The sequence below is a fragment of the Diprion similis genome, chromosome 8, assembly GCF_021155765.1.
Source record: "Diprion similis isolate iyDipSimi1 chromosome 8, iyDipSimi1.1, whole genome shotgun sequence".
NCBI lineage: Eukaryota > Metazoa > Arthropoda > Insecta > Hymenoptera > Diprionidae > Diprion > Diprion similis.
Genome location: NC_060112.1, coordinates 15,209,849 through 15,235,297, shown reverse-complemented (window position 1 = coordinate 15,235,297; position 25,449 = coordinate 15,209,849). Strand labels below are relative to the sequence as shown.

The 25,449-nt window shown below is 38.5% G+C and overlaps 4 protein-coding genes across 5 annotated transcripts; 1 reads left to right on the top strand and 3 right to left on the bottom strand.

The window, feature by feature from the left end:
• Window positions 1-364: 364 nt before the first annotated feature.
• On the bottom strand, window positions 365-13,502 carry LOC124409078. The gene is made up of 26 exons (XM_046886471.1): window positions 13,219-13,502; window positions 12,081-12,184; window positions 11,516-11,637; window positions 10,977-11,133; window positions 10,528-10,744; window positions 10,243-10,349; window positions 10,018-10,172; window positions 9,541-9,730; window positions 9,243-9,375; window positions 8,847-9,162; window positions 8,574-8,755; window positions 8,125-8,294; window positions 7,948-8,057; window positions 7,369-7,471; window positions 7,237-7,285; window positions 5,602-5,715; window positions 5,362-5,505; window positions 4,619-4,821; window positions 3,717-3,981; window positions 2,874-2,980; window positions 2,062-2,216; window positions 1,559-1,854; window positions 1,157-1,476; window positions 913-1,041; window positions 461-681; window positions 365-409 (listed from the first exon to the last, which is right to left on the bottom strand). Exons 3-25 carry the CDS (start codon window positions 11,604-11,606, stop codon window positions 471-473), a joined length of 3,924 nt encoding a protein of 1,307 aa, XP_046742427.1. The 5' UTR covers window positions 11,607-11,637; window positions 12,081-12,184; window positions 13,219-13,502; the 3' UTR covers window positions 365-409; window positions 461-470.
• Window positions 13,503-13,655: 153 nt separating this feature from the next.
• LOC124410085 (solute carrier family 22 member 5-like) lies at window positions 13,656-18,295 on the bottom strand. The gene is made up of 10 exons (XM_046888213.1): window positions 18,161-18,295; window positions 16,854-17,108; window positions 16,491-16,707; window positions 16,258-16,364; window positions 16,037-16,191; window positions 15,723-15,912; window positions 15,474-15,606; window positions 15,075-15,384; window positions 14,603-14,784; window positions 13,656-14,380 (listed from the first exon to the last, which is right to left on the bottom strand). The coding sequence occupies exons 2-10, from the start codon at window positions 17,039-17,041 to the stop codon at window positions 14,204-14,206; spliced, it is 1,659 nt and encodes a 552-aa protein (XP_046744169.1). The 5' UTR covers window positions 17,042-17,108; window positions 18,161-18,295; the 3' UTR covers window positions 13,656-14,203.
• On the top strand, window positions 17,923-22,712 carry LOC124410084 (exocyst complex component 1). Of its 2 annotated transcripts, none has more exons than XM_046888210.1 (12): window positions 17,923-18,098; window positions 18,480-19,022; window positions 19,101-19,255; window positions 19,341-19,568; window positions 19,654-19,890; window positions 19,992-20,232; window positions 20,319-20,536; window positions 20,704-20,894; window positions 21,055-21,422; window positions 21,545-21,690; window positions 21,785-21,979; window positions 22,064-22,712. In XM_046888210.1, exons 2-12 carry the CDS (start codon window positions 18,575-18,577, stop codon window positions 22,214-22,216), a joined length of 2,580 nt encoding a protein of 859 aa, XP_046744166.1. In that variant the 5' UTR covers window positions 17,923-18,098; window positions 18,480-18,574; the 3' UTR covers window positions 22,217-22,712. The 2 variants fall into 2 exon arrangements, with proteins under 2 accessions (XP_046744166.1, XP_046744167.1); XM_046888211.1 differs by lacking the exon at window positions 17,923-18,098 and adding an exon at window positions 18,269-18,389.
• Window positions 22,713-22,739: 27 nt separating this feature from the next.
• On the bottom strand, window positions 22,740-23,931 carry LOC124410086. Its single transcript, XM_046888214.1, has 3 exons — window positions 23,676-23,931; window positions 23,158-23,318; window positions 22,740-22,930 (listed from the first exon to the last, which is right to left on the bottom strand). Exons 1-3 carry the CDS (start codon window positions 23,722-23,724, stop codon window positions 22,874-22,876), a joined length of 267 nt encoding a protein of 88 aa, XP_046744170.1. The 5' UTR covers window positions 23,725-23,931; the 3' UTR covers window positions 22,740-22,873.
• Window positions 23,932-25,449: the final 1,518 nt, after the last annotated feature.

The window sequence follows — 25,449 nt, the reverse complement described above, 5'->3', positions numbered from 1 at the left end:
TCTGAAGTGCACGTAGTTTCTCGAGTTGGAAATCCCAAGATCATGAAGTGTGTGTATGAGTCCTACTTACAAAACGTACTTTTTTTTAAATTCTTCACTGACTAGTTCAATCATTGTGATGACTGACAGTAAATATAAATACTACTAAAAATCGACTGCAAATGCTACAGGATCATTCGAGACATTATTCAAAGAATATTTCTTTCGCGTTGTAAATTTTCATAGGAAACTTCTCAATCAAAGTATTTTGCTGTAAATTATTCCTCGAATAATATCAACAACAATCGGCAACATTAATAAATATACTTGACCAGTGACGTGAATAATGTAGAAAATTTTTTTATTGTCCATTGTACAGTCTAGTTTGTGTACGAAACGATAAAATATAATAATCGTTCGAAGAACAATTGCCCCGTAGGTAGGTACGTATAAATAAAACATTACGCTTTGAAGAAGTAGAAAAATTAACTTTATATCGCCTCAGCCTCGCGAACGGTGTTGGGGAGGCGACGTCCTCTGGTTTCGGGAAGTAAAAGGGCAGTCAGGATGGCTGCGAGCAAAGGGGCAGCCGCGAAACACATCAATGGCAGTCCTGGTGTCACTGTAGAGAGCATCGGAGCGAAGGGAGCAATCATGGCGCCAATCCTAGCCATCGTCGAGCTAAGGCCAACCGCACAACTCCTAAGAAGAGAAAATATTTTCAACTACCGTAATTCTAGAGTAAATTAGACTAAGCGGTAAATTTCAACGGCGAATTTTTGGGTCAAGAACAAAGTGTACTGTACTAGGATACCCTTCGTCGATGATGTATGGTATATATATAGTTCAACTTGAATTTGTTGAGGATAATTCGACCTTGAATGAAGAGTAAAAAAATACGGGGTCTTTTCCAAACACAAATCGAAAACTCACCTCACCGCAGTGGGGAACAGTTCCGCAGTATAAACGTAGAGAATGCCAAACGCTGCTGTGATTGCAAATTTTCCGATCAGGAACAGTACTATTGCAACCCAATACAGGGAAGTAGATGTCCTGAAAATCCTAAACTTACTATTTTTCACTCTCTGTCTTCGGTATTTTTTTGCTCAAAAGAAGATTCCGATTAAAATATTTCCCCGCATGCAATGATTGAACCGATAAAAAATTCTCATCTCACCACGCCGCCGCTCCACAGGTCACGGTGCAGATCAGCAAACTTATTATAAGAGCCCATCGTCGACCCAATAATGGCAAGGCATACAGGGCGAGTGTGTAACCAGGAATTTCAACGAGGCAGACCAGAGCAAAGTTCAGGTATTTGTCCCCGGAAAGACTAGTGCTGTTTACCGATAAACCGTAGTAGACAAAGGCAGTCGCGGCCCAAACATAAAACATTACTGAAATGCGTGTGACGAGTAATCTTGAGTGAAAAGCCAAGCCCAGCATCTTCAGCAGCTGAGGATCCTTCGACGGAGTCTTAGCGTCGCTCGAAATCTTCTGGGACAGTATCATGTTGATGAGAAGTCAGAGTGGGTCAGATATCGAGCAAAAAACTTGGTCATTTTAAACTCTGTCTCACCTCCATGGACTCCAGGATGCGCGAAGAAAGAACAACCTTGTTGGTCTTGGCAGCTGTCGAAACTATGGACTTGGCTTTGACGTTTTCATTTCTCGCTAGTAGCCAGCGCACTGATTCTGGTACGAGCCAGTAGTAGCACAAAAAAATAACCGCTGGTGCCGACACTGCCAACTGTAAGAAACGCCAGGAACCAAACCACCAGGCAAAAAGGGCGACAGCTGCCTCGCCCAGTGCATAGAAGTAATTCAGGAAGATTCCACAAAGCTCTCGTTTCTTCTTTCCCACCAATTCAACGCCTAAGAAACCACCAGACTCATTCTCAACAAGGTATATATGCAACACAGTTCATTGAAAAATTTCTTGCAAAGATGAAAGAAAGAAAAAAACTTAATCACTGTACAAAAATTTGACTCAAATTATTCAAGTGGATAGACGGTACAGGAAGATGAAGAGAAAATTAGGAAAATGTCTTTTGCTTTCATGTTGAGCTAATTTATATTTACCCAGTATAAAAGCGAGGGGATATATTCCGGCAGTTCCGACAGCGTTTAAAAAGACGAATACATTAAAGACGTTGTAAGAACCGGACAATACTTGTCCAATGCCAGTAATAGTCATCAGCATGATGCTCGTAATGAACATTAGCTTTCTACCGAATCTGTGGACAAATATCACGTTTTTTGTTAACCAGAACTCATTATTTCTCAACGTGTTGTAGGCTTTGCAACTGCCTATTTATGAAATAATTTTTCTAGTATTAATGGGATTTGTTAAAAGTTTCTTCACGAGCAGCATGCAAAATATGTTTTAACAAATATAATATTTTTGGTAGACACCGTTGGAAGAATGAAGCGTATGATAAATTTGGAATTTTAAGAGATACAACAAACTCGTCATCGCATTACATATTCTGTATAGTATCCACAGCAGATTGTGATTTTTCGAACTAGCTCTCAAGGTATTACCAAAGAAAACCGGTTTGCTCTATAATCATGGATTGTGTTTCCCGTCAATTGAATCGTTGTTTGTCGATGCCAAAGGTGATCACTTTTTACAGCATAAGGAAACGAACAAACATGAAATGTGCCCGTAAAGACATTAAAGTACACCATTAAATTCAAATTAGAATATCACGTAACGATAGTCGGCACTTGTTATGAAAATATCTACAAGGTTTCCGTCTTTTGAGAGATTTTTCTTAACCAACTCCGGTATACTCTGGCATTTGACTGTTCATAAATATATTTCTTGAAGCAATTTGCTAACTAATGCTTGTACGATATAAATTTCGTGATGAACGATCGAATGTCCATACCTGTCAGCGAGCATTCCGAATAGACTTGAACCACAAAATATTCCAGCAAAGTGGACAGTGCCGATCAGAGAAAGTTTCCATAGGTTCGATTGGCAGGTGAGATTCCACTAAAACACGTAATTGTAACTTGTCAATCCTGAAACAGTAATTAACCATTACGCTCTGAACTTATTTAATAATAATGAATGCTACAGTGTTTGAGCAGTTGTATATTCGGCGTGTACTTGTTGACCTGGTTGCAAATAGTCCATGGTTTGGTCTAAATCGTTGTGTACTCAAAAAGACCCGTATGGCACACACCTACTTTAATTGGTCGTGATAAATCTCTGTTCCAACTTACCATGGCCATGCATTATTAGGCGAGATATTGAATAAGACTTGGCTTCCGGTACGGAGCCGCGTTGGGGAACGGTTTATTGCAGATGTTTAGCTAACATTACAGTTCACTTCCTCAGGGCGAGGGGCAACCTGATACAGTGGAGTCAATATCAGGGTACCACTCGCTCTGATGAAGTGATCCCCAATGTTCGCGAAACGTCTGCAACAAACCGTTCCCCAACGTGGCTCCATCCCGGAAGCCAAGTCTTATTCGGATTCCAACCGCGGATTCACTTGTTAGGTCCAAACTGTAATAAGTGTACCCTGCAGAGCTATGGTGTCAAGCCTAACTGCACATGTAACATTGAAGAAAACCTACCACAGGAAAGGAACAAGTTCTTCGAAGAGAATCACGATAACGAAAAATATATGAACCTTCGATCTTACAACGTTTCAGAAACTAGTTTTCCTTTCATTATTGAATTCTGCAATCTTAATACAACTTAAAAAAAAATGGGTTCAAACCTCGCTGACGATGGTCCAATCTTTCGGATCAAAGATCCACTCACTGCACTGAATGATCGTGTTCGTCGAAAAGTTGAACGGACACGTTTCGTTGCCAACAAATTGACTGACCGTGGAATTTAACTTAAGGTACATGCTACATTGGCTGGGAACGTAAACGTCATTGGCTGTCTGCGTCTCATATTCGAGATCAGGAATAGTCTGGTTGACCCAGGATGCTAAATAGTTTGGTGAACTCCGGTCATCGCACCCTTCTATGTAGCACCTGAAGACCATAAAGGTTAGCATCATAAGTTTTGAATTCATACTGCCGTGCGTGGTGGATTGCCGTACATTATATTCTCACAGTATGCTCAGGTGTATGAAATAAATCTCAAATCTCGTGATATTCTTTCGTTACACATAAAATGCTGGATCATATGTATAATTGTATACTGAACATACTAATCTTTATTTCGAACGATAAAGATTAACTTCTACCATATATAGCTTCTAATGACCTATAAATATTACATCAAATTACTTCGATAATAACTTCAAAAATTGAGAGTCTCAATTACCGCAGATATTGATTAAGTAAATGGATCCGCAAAATCAGTTAAAGGTGTGATGCTACTTTCAAAGTTATTCAAAATTAATTAGAATTATACATTTCTAGATACACTTCAGTGTTGCATGGAGGATTGATTCACAAGCCAGACTCGTCAATGGCATACGAAAATTGTTTAAATCGTTGCCAAAATGTAGTAGCGATAACCTTTGTACTCACCGGTTGTTATACAACAACAAGTGCCAGACCGTCAAAGAATTTGAGAATTTCTACATCTTATTTCACCACCTTGGCACCGGCGAAGTGAGAACGTAAGAGAACGCTTAATCAAACAACACAATCATCAACTCACCTGTACTCTGGTACTCCAGCAACAAATACGTAAGATAAACTGTTAGCAGCACTGAAAAACACCGGCAAGCAAATCAAAAAGTAATTGATTAACTGAAACTTTCCCAGCTCGCCGAGCTCTTCCAAAACCTCGTCGAAGTCCATTGTTAGAAGTCTTGAAACTGATTGTAGCCGCTGTGAGCTGCCGGGTCGAGTACCACGTGACTACACAACGTGACGTAGTCAATCGAAGGAGGGGTTTTATGCTAGAATCTCTCGGAGAAGAATTTCCTGTAGAGACTGCCGACACCCGGGTCACTGCGGCACCGCGTACCTACTCATTGAATCTGAAGTATACCTACTTTATAATCAATATATCTGAATGTCACGTTCACAATAATGTAACTCGCTCAGGTAGCACACTTTGCAAGATGAAGATTGTTACTTGACCATTCAATGTCGACGCAAAGTGAACGAAGAATGAAAAATTTTACTCCGAATTGTCGGAACGTTGTAGAAATGATAACTCTATTTGCTAGATTGTAAGATCTGATAATGACGGTCAGTAAGCGTGTTAAGTTGAAGTTATATCAACCGTGTGTCCACAAACGTTCTTGACACGTCGAGATCAACACAAAATAAAAGTGGAAAATAGCCAAAGTGTATGTAACAGGATTTACAAAGTCGTGTACGTATACATTGTACGAAGATTTTTTTTAGAAAGACAAGTCCGTTAACCACGACAAATTATAAATAAAACTGTACCTTCCCATTTCTATTTTTCAATCTCCATCCAGCAGCTGGTACAACTCGCGGATTTCTGATGCGTCTGCGATTTCGCCTCTGCCGGGTTCCTATTTCACCAGAGGCTACATCAGTCACATGAATACTTGACACATGCATATGTGACTAACACTGAGAGGGAACACACCGAAGTTTTGACCGTTTGCATTGAAACTGAGAGCAGTAACGTTCAAACTGTTCTGCAGTAACTGTTCAGGTTACAGTCACTGAGCCGTTTCTAAGCCGCATAGATCGTACAGTTTGCCTGGTCGGTTTAGAATTCGGCCCGTTACAATTATGACGGTGGTTAATGTGAAATAGCGGATCGTATGTCACCTGCGAAAAATTTTTCTGAATGCTATTATACTAAAAAAACTATGCAGCGTTGACTGTAGGAATATAAACCACGCGTAATCTGAGAAGTTCGTCGATGAATCCAACAAAATTAATTCAGATTGCTTGAAAATATTCCATGCAAATTTTATTTGACGTAAATTTATAAATGCTAATTAATTTCCTAACAATGAATCGGAATTCCTTTGTAATTTTCGCGTTTATTACGCATCTATGACCATGAACAATAAATATCTCGAACACGGGAACAAGCAATAACCATATGGTTTCGCAGAATAATTATCAACATCATTAGTTGTAATTATCTACTAACTATGCGGTACGTTGTACCGTAGTTAACTCGAATTATTCATTACTTGAAATTACAGCGTACGTTTGATCCAGTTACCACAGCTAGCGATATGTCGTATCGCATAACCGTTGAATTAATGCTCATTCGGAAAGTTCATTCACTGTGTGCTGCCTTCTTCATTACATCACAAATGTATTTCAGAAATACCGGTATATGTATCCACGAAATTCTTTAATGAAGCGCTATTCAATCAGCTAAGATTTAAGAGTTGTGAGTCATCACCAGCGTCACTTTCAATCGTCACAGTTATTTATATTCAAAGTAAAACTCGCAGCTCAATAAAAAGATTTTATGATAATGGCAATTGAAAACAATCCGAAAATTCGTATTGCCTGGTCTGTTTTTTGATCCGCACCACCGGAACACTTGAGGATTCGTACTCTAAGTCATAGTATTTTAATATCGCAAAGTTATCATATAGTATCTGCTATGTTAAAATTCTGCTATTGAAATATTTTCCAGGTGGTGAGTTTTAAAAAATACGCTATGCAAATAAAACCTTGCCTTTACGTCTTATCACTTAACGCTAAATTTCAATCCGCCATTGAAAAGAGAAATGGAACTATCGGCGAACACGTGTCCCACCACACGGGAAACGATCGGGAACAATGAGTGTCAGGGAGTAAGTAGAAGCGACGTAGTTTTCACCCAGAACAGAGAAAGCCAAGACAGGGAGTCCTTGGTGAAAACCACGTAGGAAGGGTACATAGGTACGTCTTTGTCATGTTAATCAAGGCCACGCTTTTGTGGGAATGATTACGTTACCGAATCCTAGTTCAGACAGTGGGTTTCCTGCAGGTTCGAGAGGATCTGATTAAACGGAAACAGTGTCGCTACCAGCCTTCCTTTCAGCTCTGCATTTTCCTTATTTGCATAAATACCCTCCGGCTTATTTGCCGCGCCCAGTAACTCGTTACTTCACCTTCGAAAAACGAGCTGCACACTCAAATCGATGCCTGTAAAATCCACCGTTAGTACCAACAAATCTACCCACTCACATTCGAGCGGAGTTATTTTTGCAAAATGAAATTCTGCCGATCAGTAAAACGCATAAAAACGCGAACATGAATTTCAATCCCTCGTCACGTCACCGGACCTTTCAAGTGCCTTTAACAATAAGCCAATTTCGTACTTACATGCCTGCTTCTTACCTCCATGTGCACCATGACCACGACTCGTTGGACAAAGCTGATTACACACCTTGTACACACGAATTTATCAAACAATTTTCACGATTCTGATATTCTGATAAGTTATTGAAAAGACAATTTTCTGAAAGTGACTCTCGTGCATCACGAGTGATCACCGAAGTCGTGCAGGTCATCGACGCAGTAAACATACTGAAACTATAAAAAGATGTCGGGTACATTGCTCTAAGACAGTTCTCTGGCAACGTGACGATAAATATAGATTTTCATTCTGCGTTTAACACCGGCGGGTTAGATATATTATTCAACTTTGTATCACACTCCAGTTAGTAAAGAGTGATTGGAGTTTAACGACGGAAGACGACGACCCGTGACGTAAAATGGCTGAATAACGTCGCAAGCTATACTTTAACCTATTTGAGCCTCGGTAATCCACTACGTATTACGTTGAATCAAATAATACTGAATTGCTTCAAGATAAAATACTGCTACTAGATTTGAGCCACTGATATGTGGAATCGCGGAATATGTGGGATTTAAGCACTGAATTTAATCTCACTTCTCTATAATCCTGATTAAATAAATCATAAATTATACAATGATACGACGAACAGACTGTTAATTAAACACTGAAATCTGTCGCAAAATGTGAATAATACATCTATATGATTAATAGATATCTCTGGTAGATAACACTGAATCTTTTATAGGTACCGTCAGTGTTGTTGGATATCGACGAGGTATTAACAAGCATTTTTCTTCGAACTAACGATACTCCAATCAGTACCAAGAAAGTGGTACTTGAATTCTTTTTTCCATGATAACTAAAATCGATTAACTTGATAATGCAATAAATGTTTACAAGTCTACATTGTACAAGCGTACCAAATTTAAGGAGTGATTGATTCAGGTTTCTTTTTTAGCTGGCCGATAGCTACTGCCTCTTGTATTGTGTCCGGAAGCTTGTGCCCAGTGGTTTCCGGAAATATCAAAGACAAAATGCTGGCTACCAAGGCGACGGCTCCCAAAACCAGCATCGGTAGCGACGCCATATAAGTTGCCTGTAAACGTAATATCGATTAGAACACCAGGCAAATTATAATTAAAGATAGAGTCGACTGAATTTCCTTCGCAATGTCACAGCCTGTAACAGTAACTGAGACAGGAGCTATTTTTAAGAATTAAATTGCCGGCTCTGTAGCGCATATAATTATTCGGCCTGAGAGACAATCGTTTTAAAACTTTACCAATCAAAGTTTCAGGATTATCTTTGAGACACATTCGGCTACTTGGAAAATGAACATTCTTCGATTTACGTTAATTAAACTACTTGTACTTACCAGCAAAGGCATTTGCGGTGCTATCATTGATCCAATACGAGCGATCATGCTGCAAAATCCAAGGAGCGAGTGTCGGAGCGGTGTGGGGAACATCTCTGTGGTATAAACGTAAATTGTACTGAAGGCTATCGTGATGCTGCACTTGCCTCCCAGGAAGACAATTAAGGTCAGGTACCGCCAGTCTAGAAAACGAAAAACATTCATCAATTCGAAACGACGCGTGGGACTCAATTCAACCTTTTTGAGAATCAGCCACCATAGCGTTGCACCAACCTTCAGGAATGAAAATTGTCAATATGCAGAAGACACCGCTGAGGAAAAACGAACCGCTGAGGATTGGCTTTCGCCCCATGTAGTCCACCAGAACCCAACAAGCAAAGTTGGCAGGAATCTCTACCAAGGCTACCAAAATGAAGTTCACGTATTGGTCACCTCCTACCGTTACCGACTGTAGCGAGAGACCGTAATACACCAAGGTGTTGGTAATCCAGCAGAAAGTACAAGCCATTAAACGAAACATCAATACCCTTTCGCGAAGGACTTGTCTCAGCGCCGAAATGCCTGACGGTTTTGATCCTGCTCCTTTCTTCTGTAAGATAAAGTTCTCGGTAACATGTTGGTTGCATACTACTCATCCTCTCTCTTCACATATAAACGTGATCGACGTACTTTTATCTTATGCTTTTTCGCCGTACTCTTGATGAAATCGATTGATTCTTGTGTAACTTCAACGCCGTTCTTAACTGCAATTTTTCGTAACACGCTCTCCGCTTCATCTCCTCTACCCTTGCTCAGTAGCCATCTGAGGAATGGAAATATCGATGTATTGCACTTGTCTGAGCGAAATAATAAAAGTTGTTTTATAATTCGGTGTTATAAAACATAAGATGCTGGAATCTGGTTATTTTTTAATCAACTTTATAAGCTAGACTCGAAAAGTACGTCATACTCGATACGCGATTCGTACCTCACGGACTCTGGAACTAGAAATGGTATGAATACTGCGATCAATCCCGGTACATAAAGTGCCAAAATGAGATGACGCCAAGATCGAATCCACATGGCACACAAAGCCATGACGGCTTCTCCGACCGAGTACATACAGCACATGACAATACTGATGAAAACTCTTTTCTTCGGCCCAACAAACTCCATCCCTGCAAAGAATATTAGCTGATTAAACGTACGTTAAATTTAATTCGAGCTCCTGAATTTTGGTGCCACAAGTTAGCCTAGCACCGTGGCTCCATGCATGCTTTACAATATTAATATTTTTGTGCTGTACTAGTTTTTCAACGTGTTAAGCAGTTATTTCCAAGAGATATCGCCATATTTCCGTACAATAAACACTTAAATCCAGCATAGCCGGTCGTTTTAGAAGCCTGACAATGAGCAGATAATAGTCATTACAATTCTATACTCAATACAATACTTATTCAATTACCTAAAACGAACGCAGCGCTGTACAAGCCTGCTCCAGCCATCGCGTCAAGAAACTCAAAGATGACGAACATCTCGTAATTGACGGAAAAGGACCGAATCAATCCCAGTACCGTGGCCATCGTAGTGGAAAGTACCAAGAGGTTGCGTCTGCCATACCTGCAGTCATCGAGACTCGTATGAATAACTATGAACGAGAACCCACTTTAAAATCAGGCGAATATTTTACCTGTCTGATACATAGCCGGAATATATCAATCCGGAAAATTGTCCAACATTGTTAATCGTTCCTGGCAACGATAACTTCCACAGATTTCCGTCGCAGGTGAGATCCCACTGTGATTAAAAAATTCATTGCAACACCAGGATGATACAATTTTTTCCTTACTTTACATATTTATAGATATAACTTTGATCTGTTGCAGGGAAGCGTTAATTATTGAAATTAATTTTGAAAAATAGTTAACTCCGTAGAAAGTAATGTCTTTAATACAAGACCATTCTTGGAATTTACTTCGTTGAGAATGGTGAGCTTATCGGTTTCATAGATCCAGGCATCACAGCTTTCGGTTTCTGTTGTAAACACGGTTGTTGAACACGAGTCTGTGACATTTTGTACAGTATATCGCGTACAAGTCGTCGGTACACCGTCGGTGTAGGGAACTGCTGTCGTCAACCAGGTCGGATACAGTGTTGTGTTTATGGGATCTTCGCATTCTGTTAGCAGACACCTGGCGAAAAAAATGCACAGCAATTCGTACAAATTTATCTTCTCCTGTTATCAAACTGTAATCAATATCAATGCAGGTCATCACCTTGTTGGAAATAATACTGACCTGATTTACAAACGCTTGATAAAACCACGTTTATTCTATATGCTTATTACAACCTCGATTATAATATCAGTAGACTTCTGATACAGGCATAAATTGCGAATAAATGGTATGAACTACAAACACTAACCTGTAACTGACAGTCCCAGCGGTGAAAACGTAACTCATTGTGAAACCAGCGGATAGTAGCATTGGAATTCCAATAATAACATATATGCGCAAGGTGTACAGACTAATGTGGTCAATCTCCGGAAAATCATTTTTAATCTCATCATCCCCATAGTCGCCTGTGAAAACAGAACCACATCTCAAATCCAAGTGCAAAATTATCGTGCAACAAACTAACTGAAACATTAAAGTATATTCAGCAGTTACAAGCATTTTTTGCGATGCAGCATGTATCAAAAGCTTTTATGTACTTATTACTAGTGAATTAGACATGGATTGTTGATAAATAAATGAAGGGTGGCACGGAAGAACGATGTAAGTTCCACAATACCGAAAATGTGTGTGTTTTTTTTTTTGTAGCAGAACGGTGTGAGTGCCATCATCATGAGTTTTGAGGAGAGCAAAAAACTATTCCGAAATTTTATTCCACATCGTTTTGCCATGCCACCCTTCAAATGAGTTTATATATGCAAATATTCGATCAAACCGTCCGTAGGGTACCGTCATAATTATTTTGCTCCGGTTCTTTCGGTGTCGATGACGATATTCCATTGGACTCGGATGTATACTGACGGCAGCAGAACAGTTGCATGATACCGATAATATCGACGTAAGCACTAAATCTGAAGAAAACAAAATTAAACTGGTTCAAATGAATTAACTAAATACAATCATCTTTGAAAGAAACGATCTCATCTTATATAAGACAATTCTGAAATTCTTTTTTTTAATCTTATCTGCTAGTCCCACTAAATCGCATGTTATATCATTCCAGTATAATTGTTTAATCGCTTTACTATTCTTTCTTAAATAACCTATTGACTAATGAAAATAACGAATCATAATCACCTAATATAACAATGGTATATGGTCTGTCAGTAACATAACTTTCTCGTGTGTCATGTAGAAGAACCACTTCACTCACTTTACAAGAATGCAGAAAAACAATTAATAATCTAGCTAGATATAAATCTAAGCATTTTATACGGGCACCTTTTTGGCCTCTTTTGAAATTCTGTACTATGTCTGGTTGTTTGAATTTAATGGAGATCCCGAATTTTCTTACCGGTCAGGGCGAGTAGAATAGACTAATGGTGGTATCCAACTGCGAGGAGTTAGCAGAAGAGTTGATTGGTGAATGCCGGGCACTATTATCACTGGTTATCAGGTCTTGCAACCGTAAAATGAAGAATGTAATATCTGTCTCTCAGATTACATTAATTCTAATTTTGCAACGTAGGCTTTCAGGAGAAAAATTTCAAATTATTCACTTGTGGGATCATACTCAGGAATGAACGCGAATATGCGACTCTCCGATATCCAGTTGCCCAAGCCATCGATATCTCGTTGTAGATTATAAAAATTAACATAACGTACGTAACTGCAGACTGACAATAATAGCTAAGATAAGAAATACATCCTACCAAAGATCGTAAAGTGAAAAGGTAGATGAAACAATGTGCGTTCTTTACAAAGCAAAAAGACCCGTTTTGGCATTCAATGTTTACGATAGTTTGACGTTTGAAAAACAGACTTTAAAACAGCTCATTGAAATTTTATTATTCAGCCAGCTATTTAAAATAGTACATTCGCATAGACGGCTTCCTAATAGCCGGCAAACTATGAATAAACATGTCGATCAGGACGAAACTGAAAAGGCTCGAAAACAGCTGCACTGCGTCAGGGTGGTGAATGTTTTTCACTGATAAAAAGTGAGACAATAATGTAGTGTAATGCTTTAAAGAACGACGAGTAGTACTTGTGCCGACACAAGTGCCTGTACCCATACATAGCACCTAGGTTATATAGTGGATCAGTATAAATATCGTTAGTAGATAACAATCTGATTTGAAAGCGAATGATACATGTATAACAACGTGTTAGGGATTACGCAGTTTTACAACATTAGTACACGTGTTCAAAGGACGTGTTGAACAGTTCTTCAATTCATCGAAGAAATGATGTAACATTTTCAACTCCATGACCATGAAAAAATCTATTCGGTTATATATGATGGATCAGTCTTCTCCTATTGATTTACACTCTCTTATTCTATTGGTAAATATGTGAATGAGTAATGATTTCCAATCAATTATATTGTACCTTTCAATAAATGCACGACAGTTTATAGTTATAGGTACAGTTATAGAACTTCAGAAACAGTAACTGATTTCAAGTTTTGCAGATTGAGTAAATTAAAATACCTGTTTCTTCAATGGTAACCGGTTTATTCGCGATGTTTTTACGCCTGGGACAATCAACTCAAAACATATTTTCTACACTCACTGGGAAGCAAGCACGCAGTGTAGTACTTTCTTGAAATATTTGGGCAAAAAACGTCAGATAAACTCAACACTAAACCTCTAGGGAGGAGACGTAAATCAAGTAACTTTTAATAATCCCTGTAACCGCTAGTCGTCAACTAAAGAGAACGGCGAATTCATTCAAACGTGTCACGGGTAAATGCCAGCTGTATAGATCGAGAGATAGCTGATCACTGAATTTTACTCTTGGCCCGTATACGTGATGCAAATACTACAGAACCTTCACCCCCCCCCCCCCTGCCATCATGAAATCACCAATGCAAGGATCCTAATACGAGTGAGTAAGAAATAATGGCAGCAAGTAATGACCAATCAAATACGATAACCATAAGTTTATTCTCAACTTCTCAAAATTTCTTGGATACATTAAATATGATCAGATCTTGTTTCCCATGCTAAATGGGTTTTCTTTTATATAATGTCAGTTCCAACTGTGAGATTAAATAATTTCAAGTTCTAATTATCTAAAAACAGTCTATATGACAAGTTATTACGTTGATAACATAATCTTAAGTGGCTGATATACTTTGTCTATAAAAACTATTGAATGTTTCATCAACCGTTATAATAACTTATTTGCTCAGTCGTCTGAGCAAACTAACTCTTTAGAAAACGTTCACTATGCAATGTATGTTACATTACATATCTATTTGGACATCTGTTCATTAATGAAAAAAAGATTTGTACAGCGTGGTAACATAGTCAAAAATTACTGTATAATGATTTCCCTAATTTGTTGGCCAGCAATACGATTTAAGGCAGCATTAATTATATTATCTCCAATTTGACTAGGACTAACAGCTAATCTATATTTTGTGTAAGATCAGATAGAGTAAAGATACCACGTTTCGTAGGTATCATTTTCTCAGATAACGCGGCTGTCTGATCTCTCTTTGTTCCTTGCTCCGCCGATTTTCCCAGCTTCAGAAACAGTGTCTGGAAGCTTTATCCCCAATGTTTCTGGAAAGCTCAGTGACAAAAAACTTGCTGAAATGCCCATCACTCCGTATAATAATAAAGGTAGCGACGGCATATAGTACGCCTGTAAACAAAACGAACAATCGGACTAAATTCCGTATTGAAACGAATGTGAGCCGAAAGAATGCACAGACAATAATTATACGGGAAAGAATTTTCCAAAAAACTGGCAGCACTTGTATAATCACAACCATAATATTGAAACTTCGACTTACTTGTCAGCTAATCATAGGCTTGAAAGTAATAAATTCAGAGGATTATTATAGCCGACACTACCAATACTTACTAGCAATGGCGTTTGCGGAGCTGACATAGACCCGATACGTCCAACCATACTGCACATGCCAAGAAGAGAGTGACGAAGTGATGTAGGAAACATCTCCGTTGTGTACATGTATATCAAGTGATAAGCAGTCGTGATGCAGAACTTACCGCACAAAAAAACAATTAGTGGGAGATGCCCCCAATCTGAAAAATATTTCAATAATTACCTTACATACGTCGTTCGCAATCTTATAGTCTGTAATCTCAAAGATGATATTTCTCTTGGAGTCAAAGAGCGGTAAAGTTATTGTTACGGGATAGAACTAGAAATATTGATTTAACCAATCAATTAATAGAGTTTAAATCGATAAACTGAACTTCAAAACTCATGTTTAGTAATATTTCAACTTCAAAATAGTTGAGCTTCTGAATTTGTTTGCATGTTGTTGCGTTAAATTAGGTTACGAAATTGGTTCTCTGTCAATTAAGCCAACCTGCAGGAATGAAGATTGTGATGATACAGAATATTCCGCTCAAAAGAAAAGTTAGACTAAGCGTCGGTTTGCGTCCAAGGCAATCTGCGAGGATCCAGGCAGCAAATAGAGCCGGAATTTCAACCAGACTCACTAGAATAAAGTTTATGTACTTGTTTCCGGGCACATAGATCGAACCCAACGACAATCCGTAGTAAACGAATACGTTAGCTACCCAGCAGTAAGCGCAAATGATCAATCGAATCAAAACGGTCCTGTTTCCAATAACTTGTCGCACCGCAGAAATGCCTGGCGGGTTAGTTATATCGACCTGCAATTGATATTGTTAAGCATGAACTTCTATCAAGTACGTCGATCGAGGTGGTGTACGAAGTTTTTGTGCATTCGTAACAAATTTACCTTGTCTTGATTTTTGTTCTTCCAATTCCTTATCAATAGAATTGACTTTTGAGAGATTTCTATTTTATTTCCAGCTGCGATTTTCCGCAAAACAGCTTCAGCATCATCAATTCTTCCTTTGTTCAGCAGCCATCTTTGAGACACAAATTCAAAAGATAGATTAATCAATGACCTTACATCCGAAGGTACAACAGTACTATACAAGACCTACGTGACAAAGACGTTAGAAAGAATTTCTTACTCTTATACCTTACAGAATCGGGAACTATGAAAGGTAAGAACAGTGCGAAGAATCCTGCTGTGTAAAAAATCCGGAGTAGAATCCGCCAAGATCGAAACCACATGGCGAACAACCCCAAGAAAACGACAAACACGGTATACATGGTGCAAGTCAGAATGCTTGCCAGTGCTCTTTTTTTTGGTCCAACAAGCTCCATCCCTACAAAAAAACAAAGAAATTTGAATGTGGTATAAATTGTATCCAGTAGCCAATGTTTCAGACATTTTTGAATAAGCGTTTGCCTGAAAAGATAGTCATGGTACAATTGTAGTTACTCAATGACCTAGCACAAATGCAGCACTGTACACGGCCGAGCCCGAGAATGCATCTAGGAACTCGAAAGTGATAAACATCCAGTAGTTGACCGAAAAGGACCGTATCAATCCGAGAATTGAGCTCATTAGTGTAGCGACTACCAACAGGTTCCGCCTGCCGTGTCTGCGATGAAAGTTTGTGTTAGCATTTCGAATTAAGCATCTCCAATACATGTAGTAAACAGCTTACTTATCCGAAAGATGACCGGAAAGTGTCAGACCAAGAAACTGGCCAAAATTATTTACCGTTCCTGGCAACGTCAACTTCCACAGGTTATTATCACAAGTTAGATCCCACTGCAAATGAAAAATCAAAATTAGTCGATATCTTCTCTAACAAATATGAGAATAAACATGTATTCAAAATGTTGATCGTTGCGTCTTATAGTCACGTCAGTTAGTCTGTACAACACATGCACTTACTTCATTGAGAATAGTTATCTCTTCAGGGTCATAAACCCAGGCATCACATCGTTCAGTTTCGTTGGTGAAAACAGTCGTTGAGCACGAGTCCGTAACCTTCTGTACAGTGAACCGGGAACATGTAGCCGGTTTGCCATCGGTGTAAGGAACTGCGTTTGGTAACCATAACGGATGCAAAGAAGTGTCCCCAGGATTTTCACACTCTTTCACTAAACACCTACGAAAGAAATGTATTTCGTTGTTGGATCGACAGTTATTAGAGTATATAGAATTCTATGTGTATAACGCATATCATTTATATTAATGGTACAATTTAATGAGCCATAAAGTCGTGTTAAAAAGTAAAAAAGTGTAAGTGGGAACCTGTAACTGACTGGTGCGGTTGTAAAAACGTAGCCTAATCCTCGGGCAGCAGATAGTATCAGTGGCGTGCTCAAAATAAAATACATTCCCAACGTGTAAAGACCAATATGATCGACTTCCGGAAATTCATCTGATGCTTCATCCTCATTTTCATCTTGAGAACCAAGACTATACTTAGAGTCCTTCATTTTAACTACGAAAAATTCTCGAAAGAATCGCTTGTTTTACGCGTCGGGAATAGAGTCTACGATACGCCTAAAACAAATTGAATTCATTATCTTGGTGAAATTGTGTATTCAGAGCCGATAGACTCGAAGTAGATGTGAAATAGATGTAGTAGCGTACGAATTACAAGTCTACCGATTTATAGAACTATAAACCATATCCACTACTCGAATGCACTTCAAATAATGGAATGCGACAGATATACGGTAAAAGCGTTTCTTCAAACAAGTCTACTGTAACTCATTCGACCTTATCATGGAACAGCCCTAATCGACGTGATACCGTAATCACTCTGAACTCAGTTAGGAATACGTAGTGTTTGTCATGATGCAATCACTACTATACATATAACAGATTATTTCGTGGAAGTGCGGCATGGGAACATCTAGCTTTATCTATTAAATACCAATACCAAAAATCCCAGTGCGCCTGTAGGACTGCAACCTCCTACACAAAAGAACATTGAGTTGCATCTCTACCGGCGCCTTGTCGGGCTTAAATTCGAAGTAAGATTTAATTTGTGAATTTGGAATTCTGTGAATATAGTGCATTGAACTGTTGAGTATATAACTCTTTTCTAGAACCGATAAGACATTTAGTAAATAATATGTTATTTCGATTATAAAACTGCAACCATGACAAATGCAATTGCATTTTCAAGCTATGCAGATGGCATTGATAACTTGGTACATAATATCGGGTATTTTTCTGTTTCATTTTTAATTAGGCGACACAATGACCTCGCGCCTGATAGCTGCAACACATAATGCATCTGACAAATGTAAAGCTACGTGCTTGGTAGAGAAAAAATCCCAAACTCACGCCTGCGCCTCACAATATATCTAGATTCGTGTTTACGCCCTCAAAGTCTCGATGTGAGCTGTCAAACGACAGTTGCAATCCCAAAGAACACAAAAAAATTGGCTTCAGTCGCTTCAGTCAATTGTGTGATTGTATACGAAGCGTTGCGAAATAACTCGCAGTGTTTCAGGAGTGCGGTAACCCTATTTTAATTCTTAGGTAATAAAAATCTAATTTCGAGGTTGGAATGATGATTTTCAGAAAATGCACTGAGTACTTACGCATATCCGAAAAACGAGTTTCATCAATGGAATCACTGTCACTCTTTTCAGATCGACAATCACTATTTCCCCAAGGTTTCTTATCCAACTCCAAGTAGTGCACAGTGTTGCATAAGACTCAATAATAGCACATTGCTTGTGATAAATTCTTTGGCCTACAAGTCTGTGAACCTGGTGATTCTAACCAAACTTTAAAAAATCACTCACACAAAGTCATAGTTTCTTTTCCGTATGAACATGGGCCACAATAAGCAATTTAATTTAGAGCACACTAACCTTGTCGGTGATTGGTTATATTAAATTATTCCTCACATTTCAGACTGTGGAGCTGCTAGACTGACCATACAAGCCAGTCATTATTGATGCTCGAATAATAAGGAAAACCTGAATAATTGAATAAAATTTGTCGACGCAATGGCTGTGATAAAACATGCGCTAAAACGAGAACTGTTCGCACCAGCCGATCAACAATTGCTTAGTCTCTGTCACGTTTGTAAGGCTTTTAAAAAAAAAAAGACTAGTTTCTTGTGTATCGTTAGAACAACAGACACTCCAGGATCACTATTGCTTTGCCAAGTTAAAAAAAATGACAAGAATGTCTACAAGAAAAAACAATCGTGGCCCCTGACGGATATACAAATGGTTGATGGTGTCGGTATTGATTCATTAGACCTGGAAATATACATAGATAAGGTCTATAAATGGACGGCCACTTATGCTCAAGAAAGAACAACGTTCATACGGAATTTGTATACGTATTCTTGTAGCATGCCGCAAAGACCTGAGTTCAAAAATATACCCAGTGACTGGATGATAGATCCTGCATCTCTCAAAGAAAGCGACAGTATTATTTTCACGCCGGGTAAATAACTGCCAAACAACCTTGATACTTTTGTATCCGAAAGATACATGTACTATTATGTATATTGAATTTTTTCAGATTTGTTGTCTCAACCTGTATCTGCAGATTATCAACCAATTACTGACAAGGAGGCTACGTATCTAGCATCGTTAATGGCAAGTTGTGACTATGCGGTCTCAGATGCAGAACGTTTTATGGAAACACTTTCTAAAGATCTATCGATACTAGATGGGGTAAGATATCGGCAACTCTTGAGCTTCCGATTAACCAGTAAAGACAATACGTATTAACAAATGTCCATATTTCTTACTTTAATAGCAAAATGTACAATCGGTCCTAGTCTCTGAGCCTCAAGTAATTCAATTAATGAATGGCATCGAGGCTGCTATTACCGAAGCATCTTTAGTAGAATCACGTCTTGCTGTCTATGATGAGGCACTTGGGAGAATCCGAGATGCAATGGCTAGAGTTGGTCAAAAAAACCAAGCTATCCATACTGCTAATCATAACGCTAGGCTTCTTCTCGAACAGCTTGACGCCGTAATTGTAAGTGTATAACTACAAGGATTCTGCCTGAGTATTCTATGTCTACAGACTTTTCCACTCATCCTTAAAACTTTCACTCAACTAGACACAGCTGGATATACCAGCAGAACACCAACGCACATTAAGCGAAGCAGAACTTCCAGGAGGGAGAGAAGAGCTTGGACGAGCAGGAGCAGCTTTATTGAAAGCTATATCTGTTCCTTTACCTCCTGGTCTTGATAAATTAGGAGCTGCTTCGGAACAACGTAGACGTCTCGATAAACTTAGGGCTAAATTCTCTTTGATTGTAGCCAGGCATCTGAATAATCTATTCATACACTTGGTTTGTCCATTTTTTCTCTTTCTTGCCATCTATTGCTTTATGTCTGTATAGACTTAATAGTCTGTAACCATCAGCTTTGTCTTACTTGACTTGATTTTCAGGGCAATGACATAGGTGAAACTTCGACCTTGACAACAGATCTTACACTGCCTACTCATCAAGCAGTACATCGTGAATTAGAACCATATACCGAATTAATGAGGTTACTCAGAGCTCTGGACAACAAAGCATTCACTCAATTAACGAAAGTGTATACTGGCACCATGAGCAAATTATACCAGAGAGATCTAAAGCTATTTTTCGAAGAAGCAAAGACTCGCGTTACTAGCAAAAAACTTAATGGTGGATACATATAACCTCATGTAAATTCAGCCATAGTATATATGCAAAAGTAAACATTTTGTTAAACATCTTACATACATTTTCAGCCAATACATCAAAATCCAGTGGACAAAAAGGAGATGACTTGATTAGTCCGGCGCCTCTTTGTCTCTTGGGCGGGGAGGTTTGGACTCCTCAAGGAGAGGGAGCGCTCTTGGACACTGTTCTAGATCGAGCTCTTTCGCAATTGCAGCCTGTCTGTCTCGCTGAACAAGCTTTTTGCGTTTCGTTTTTCCAGCTTGACTCGGTTCTTTCCCCAGTAAAGGTACGTAACGTTTCTTCACTTACATTTCTTTGAATCACAGGTACATGAATAGTAAAATGAATCAACTTGAATAAGTATAAAAATTTTAATCATCGCTAGTTGCTTCTATTGATTATAATATTGCAATCGAGGAGTATATAATGCATGATGTGATCAATTGTTAAAAGGGAAATGAAACGGATGAGACTGATAGTATTAGCAACGGAGCAACGAGTCCCGGATCAGCAACTTCTACTGCCAGTAAAAAGTTGGAAAGACAAGTAAATGAAGAAGTTAGAGCTACAATGGCTGCAATATTTCCGTCCCTTGAGCCTGAATTGAACAATTTTATATCATATTTGGATAAAATAGACAGCTTGTGAGTTACTAGATTTTCGTTATCATTAGAACATTAAAATTTTGGTCAAATAATTAAAACTTACCTAACAATTCATTATCGTCCACGTTTGTAGTACGAAAAATATTACTGTCCAACAACTTTAATACCAATAATCGCAAGCGAAATATTCTTTTTCCAGTTGGTGCTTATATGTACTAGTGAGGCTCTCACAGCACGTAATGTCAGCACAGGATACGGGATCCTTTCTTTCAATGACTTTTGCATCAGCACTTGTACAGGTGAAGAGATCGTTTGATAAATTTATGCAGGCACAACTACAGTCCATCTTGCGTGACACCAAAGTCAACCGTCGAGCCAAATGTGGAATATTACCTTACGTTGAAAACCTTCAGCCCTTTGCCCGGACTGCAGAACGGATATTCAAAAATTCTGATAGAAAAGTTGACTTAGAGAAGTGGTACACCAAACTCATTGAGGCAATGTTCGAAGCAATTGTAATACACAGTGGTGAACATCATAAAACACCACCGGAGGTCATAAAAATGGGTGAGTTTGAAGTTATATAAGGATTTATTTTCATTACCCGGTTATTGCCTATTATTGTTTCAATCGATCGATATGTTATGTATATGTTCCTGCACCCGACAGAGAGTTAATCATTTTTGCAGAAAATTTCCATCATCTCTACGATCTTTTGTCCCAGTTGAAAATTTCCGTATTAGATCATGAGAGAAAAGAAGCTAAGCAAAAATACCATGATGCTCTCCGAGCCTATGTGATTCAGTACTTTGGGCGTCCACTTGAGAAATTGAATGTAAGGTCCACGCTTCACCTAGACTTTTATCATATTCTACATCCTGCAAGTCCGTGGACATTGTTATTGATTTTGTTCCTTTTATGCTTCACAGCTCTTTTTTGAGGGTGTACAAGCGAAGGTGGGGTCAGGTGTAAAAGAATCCGAAATCAGCTACCAAATGGCATTCAGCAAACAGGAACTGCGCAGAGTTGTTAAAGAGTACCCTGCTAGAGAAGTGAAGAAAGGATTGGAAAATCTATATCGAAAGGTTGAAAAGCATCTTTGTGAAACCGAGAATTTGCTCCAGGTAAAAAACCCATCTCATTGCATTCACGAAGATTCATTAACTGTTTGCAAAATAATATGTGAAATAAAAAAACCACTTATGTAGGTCGTTTGGAGCGAAATGCAACGTGAATTTATTGCACAGTACAAAAATATCGAAGAGTTGATCCAACGATGTTACCCCGATAGCATGGTCACCCTGGAATTCAGTATTCAAGAAATATTAGAATTCTTTTCAGAGATAGCAAGGTCTCACTGAAAGCTTGCATTGTCAAGTTATGTTATGGACACGTGGAAAATTGTGGAACAAGCTGATACATAATAATTATGATACGAAAATTATGAGTACTATATAAATTTTTCACTTAGAGTTGCAGAATAATGTAAATAATTATGTATACATTTTGTAGATATTTAAAACTATCCAGATAAGATTATAAACTAACGTATTTAAATATATCAATTATTTCATTAAATATGTGTAGTAGCCAGAGAAAAGAGCCACAGTTTACGATTCTGCTTCACATTTATGAAATTTCTTTACATAATGAGTTTCGAATTTTTTCTACTATTACCTAACTTTGAACGTACCAATTCCAAAGCCAATTCTTGAGGAGTTTGAAATTACTCAGTAATTTTCTAGCCTTAGCTGAAAGTCGGCTTTTTCTATATGCATATAGGTACAGATACCAGTCTTCAGTCTTCCATTGAGAGCTGATCATATCTATTAACAAACTGTATGAAAAGTGGGCAGTGAAAAAAATCCGAATATTCGAGACAAATACCTATTTCAAATTTTCCTTTTATTCGAGAATACAGAATGTTACAGAAATTCCCGCAAGTTTACAACAGTATATTCGAGGTAATACATTACTTAACAGTTCACAGTCTACTAATTACAGCCAACACATTTGTTTCACTCTTTGGGGGTTGGGGGATAGGCATTCAGGTAGATAAGACCGGAATATTTGGCCTGAAAATAAAAAACCGATTAGGAATAAATGTTGAGCATTCAAATCATTTAATGTAAGTTGCTTAGTGTAATCAATCTTCCGTATTCATCCTTGTTAAATTAAAATCTAAACGAAATGTACACATTAGAATTAACATGAGTTATAACAGAATAATGTCACAATGTCTCATTAATTTGTGAAAATTATGTTTATAAGAGACTTTGACATTCCGCAATGGAGTACTTACAAATGCAATGCTTCCAATCGTGAAACCAACACCAAATATAAGATGCAAGTTATATTTTCTCTGATTAGCGTCGTATTGGGTCTGCCACGAGCCTTGAGGTACCGGCAAGTCATTAAGCGTTGTTTGCTTGAATTCAGCTGGCGGATGGTAAGAACGAGATCCTGGCAGTAAACATAAGACATAAGGATCAAGTAAAATATAAGATGACATTGGTTTGATTTAATTTGAGCTAGATTAGGTTAGGTTGCATTTGCGTAGCAGCACGTATAAAATGTGTAAAATTATAACGCTTAACTTGAATTCATCGAGGGCCAATGTTAGAGTAGGAAAATAAACTTCTGGGTTTTGAGTTAGGCTTCCGATTGTATTTAAGATAAGAATATTACGTAATGCCATAGGTATGATCGAAGGATATAGTGTAAATCGAGGGTAGCACAATGAAGTACGTTGAACTACCATTTTGACTTAAGCCGATCATAATTGCACTACATCAAGGTCTCAATTGAGAATAAACTTACCGCTGCGAAGAACGTTTCTTCCTACTGGTCGCAGGATTTGGCCCAACATTTTTACACGTATTCTTGTCTGCTTGTCGCGACAGAAACGCAGAAACCGAGTAATTGACCACTGCAGCAGACGCCTTACTTCCGCTCCCAGGATTCCCGTTCCAATCTATCAATGCAGTAACGTATCTGTTAATTTGGAAAGCGGGCTCTGATTTTTGAAAAACAAACTCAGGCTGTTCGGTAATGCAAATTTACATTAATTTTATCAATACAAGTTAGCCGACGTAATTCTGAATAAAATTATTTCTTCCCAGATTACACTAAAAGAATCAGCCAAAAATTGTAGGTGAACCTCGGTGCAGGGTAACTTTGTAACTTGTGTACGAGAATGAAGTGAAGTCAACCATAGCCACGCTACAGCTACAAATATTCCTAGACAAATTGTTTCGTACATTGTTTCGAATGAACTAATTTAGCGCGCATCGCCGTAACAGGCATGAATAAAGTTTATTTCAATCGAAAAGCTTATCTCGTTTCGGTAGTTGCGTTAATATTCCAAAAGATGAATCGGTCAATAATTTATTTTACATGATTGTTGCACCTGGTCACTTGGCCGTAATACCGTTGACTGGAGATTGCTAAAGAGCAGTTCACATTGGCGCGTCAGCACGGATCGGTAACTAATCAAAATGCATGGAATCTAGTGAACACTAGATTTCAGGCAATATGCTTGGCCGCGCTCGGCATCACACATGCATATACAACGATATAGTGAACCACATTTGTGTGCTACCCAGCAGAAGCAACCAGTTAAACGGGGCATTTAAAATTCGGCAAATGTCGATATGTAAGGAACGGGTGGGGAACTGCGGTATAGAAATTTCCTATCACACCGACACATTAAATGTTGTAATCCCCACAAGTAAGTCGATAAATGTAAGGTACTGCCGTTACCCCCTTGTCCGTCGTGGCTTTTTAGACTATCATTAGCAATCTTCAGTCAACGATAGCGTCGAAACGAAAGCCGAATGGGGCTTTCCGTAACCGAAAATGGAGTAGATAAATTCATCGTCAAGCGGTGCTCTGCGTCGCACAATCCAAGTCGGTAAACAGTCGGTACGTAATAATGATAAGAACGAATGTTAACATCACGTGTACCCAGATGGATTATGCAATGTCGGATATTATTATAAGTATGTAATGACTGTCGATGGAAATTTTCATGTATCGCCGTATAGACATCGTCATTAAAAACGAAAGTTATAAGTTCACCAAGCGCTTCAGTGTTGAAGAGGTGACATTTATAAATTACCAGCTGCCCGTCGCGGCTTCGCCGGCGGCTTCTAATATCTGACCTAGCTTATAACCGAACTAAACAAAACTCTATCTAAAATAGTTTAGACAGCGATCGCATGAGTTTGTGACTCCACTCATATACAGCTTAGCGCATCAACTATTGTAAAATGGTTGTACCAATTCAGAAACCTTTTCGGGCGTGAGAAACGCATAACGTGAAAAACAAACATTCATTTTTTACGGGACAAACAAGAAGCAAAAAATTAATTTTCATGATACGAAAATCTTTCCAAGCGTGCGCAAAACAACTTCCCCAGCTTTCATCGCAATGGATTTTCGGAAATCGAAATTTGCAGTGCCAGAATGTATTTGGTAGACCCTGTCTGAACTATTTAAACCCTCCGTGCTGCGAAGAAGAGAAATAACCCTTTTCAGGTTAATTGAAGCCTGAGCCAAGTCGAAAATTGAGGAATTTTGGAGATTATAAGAC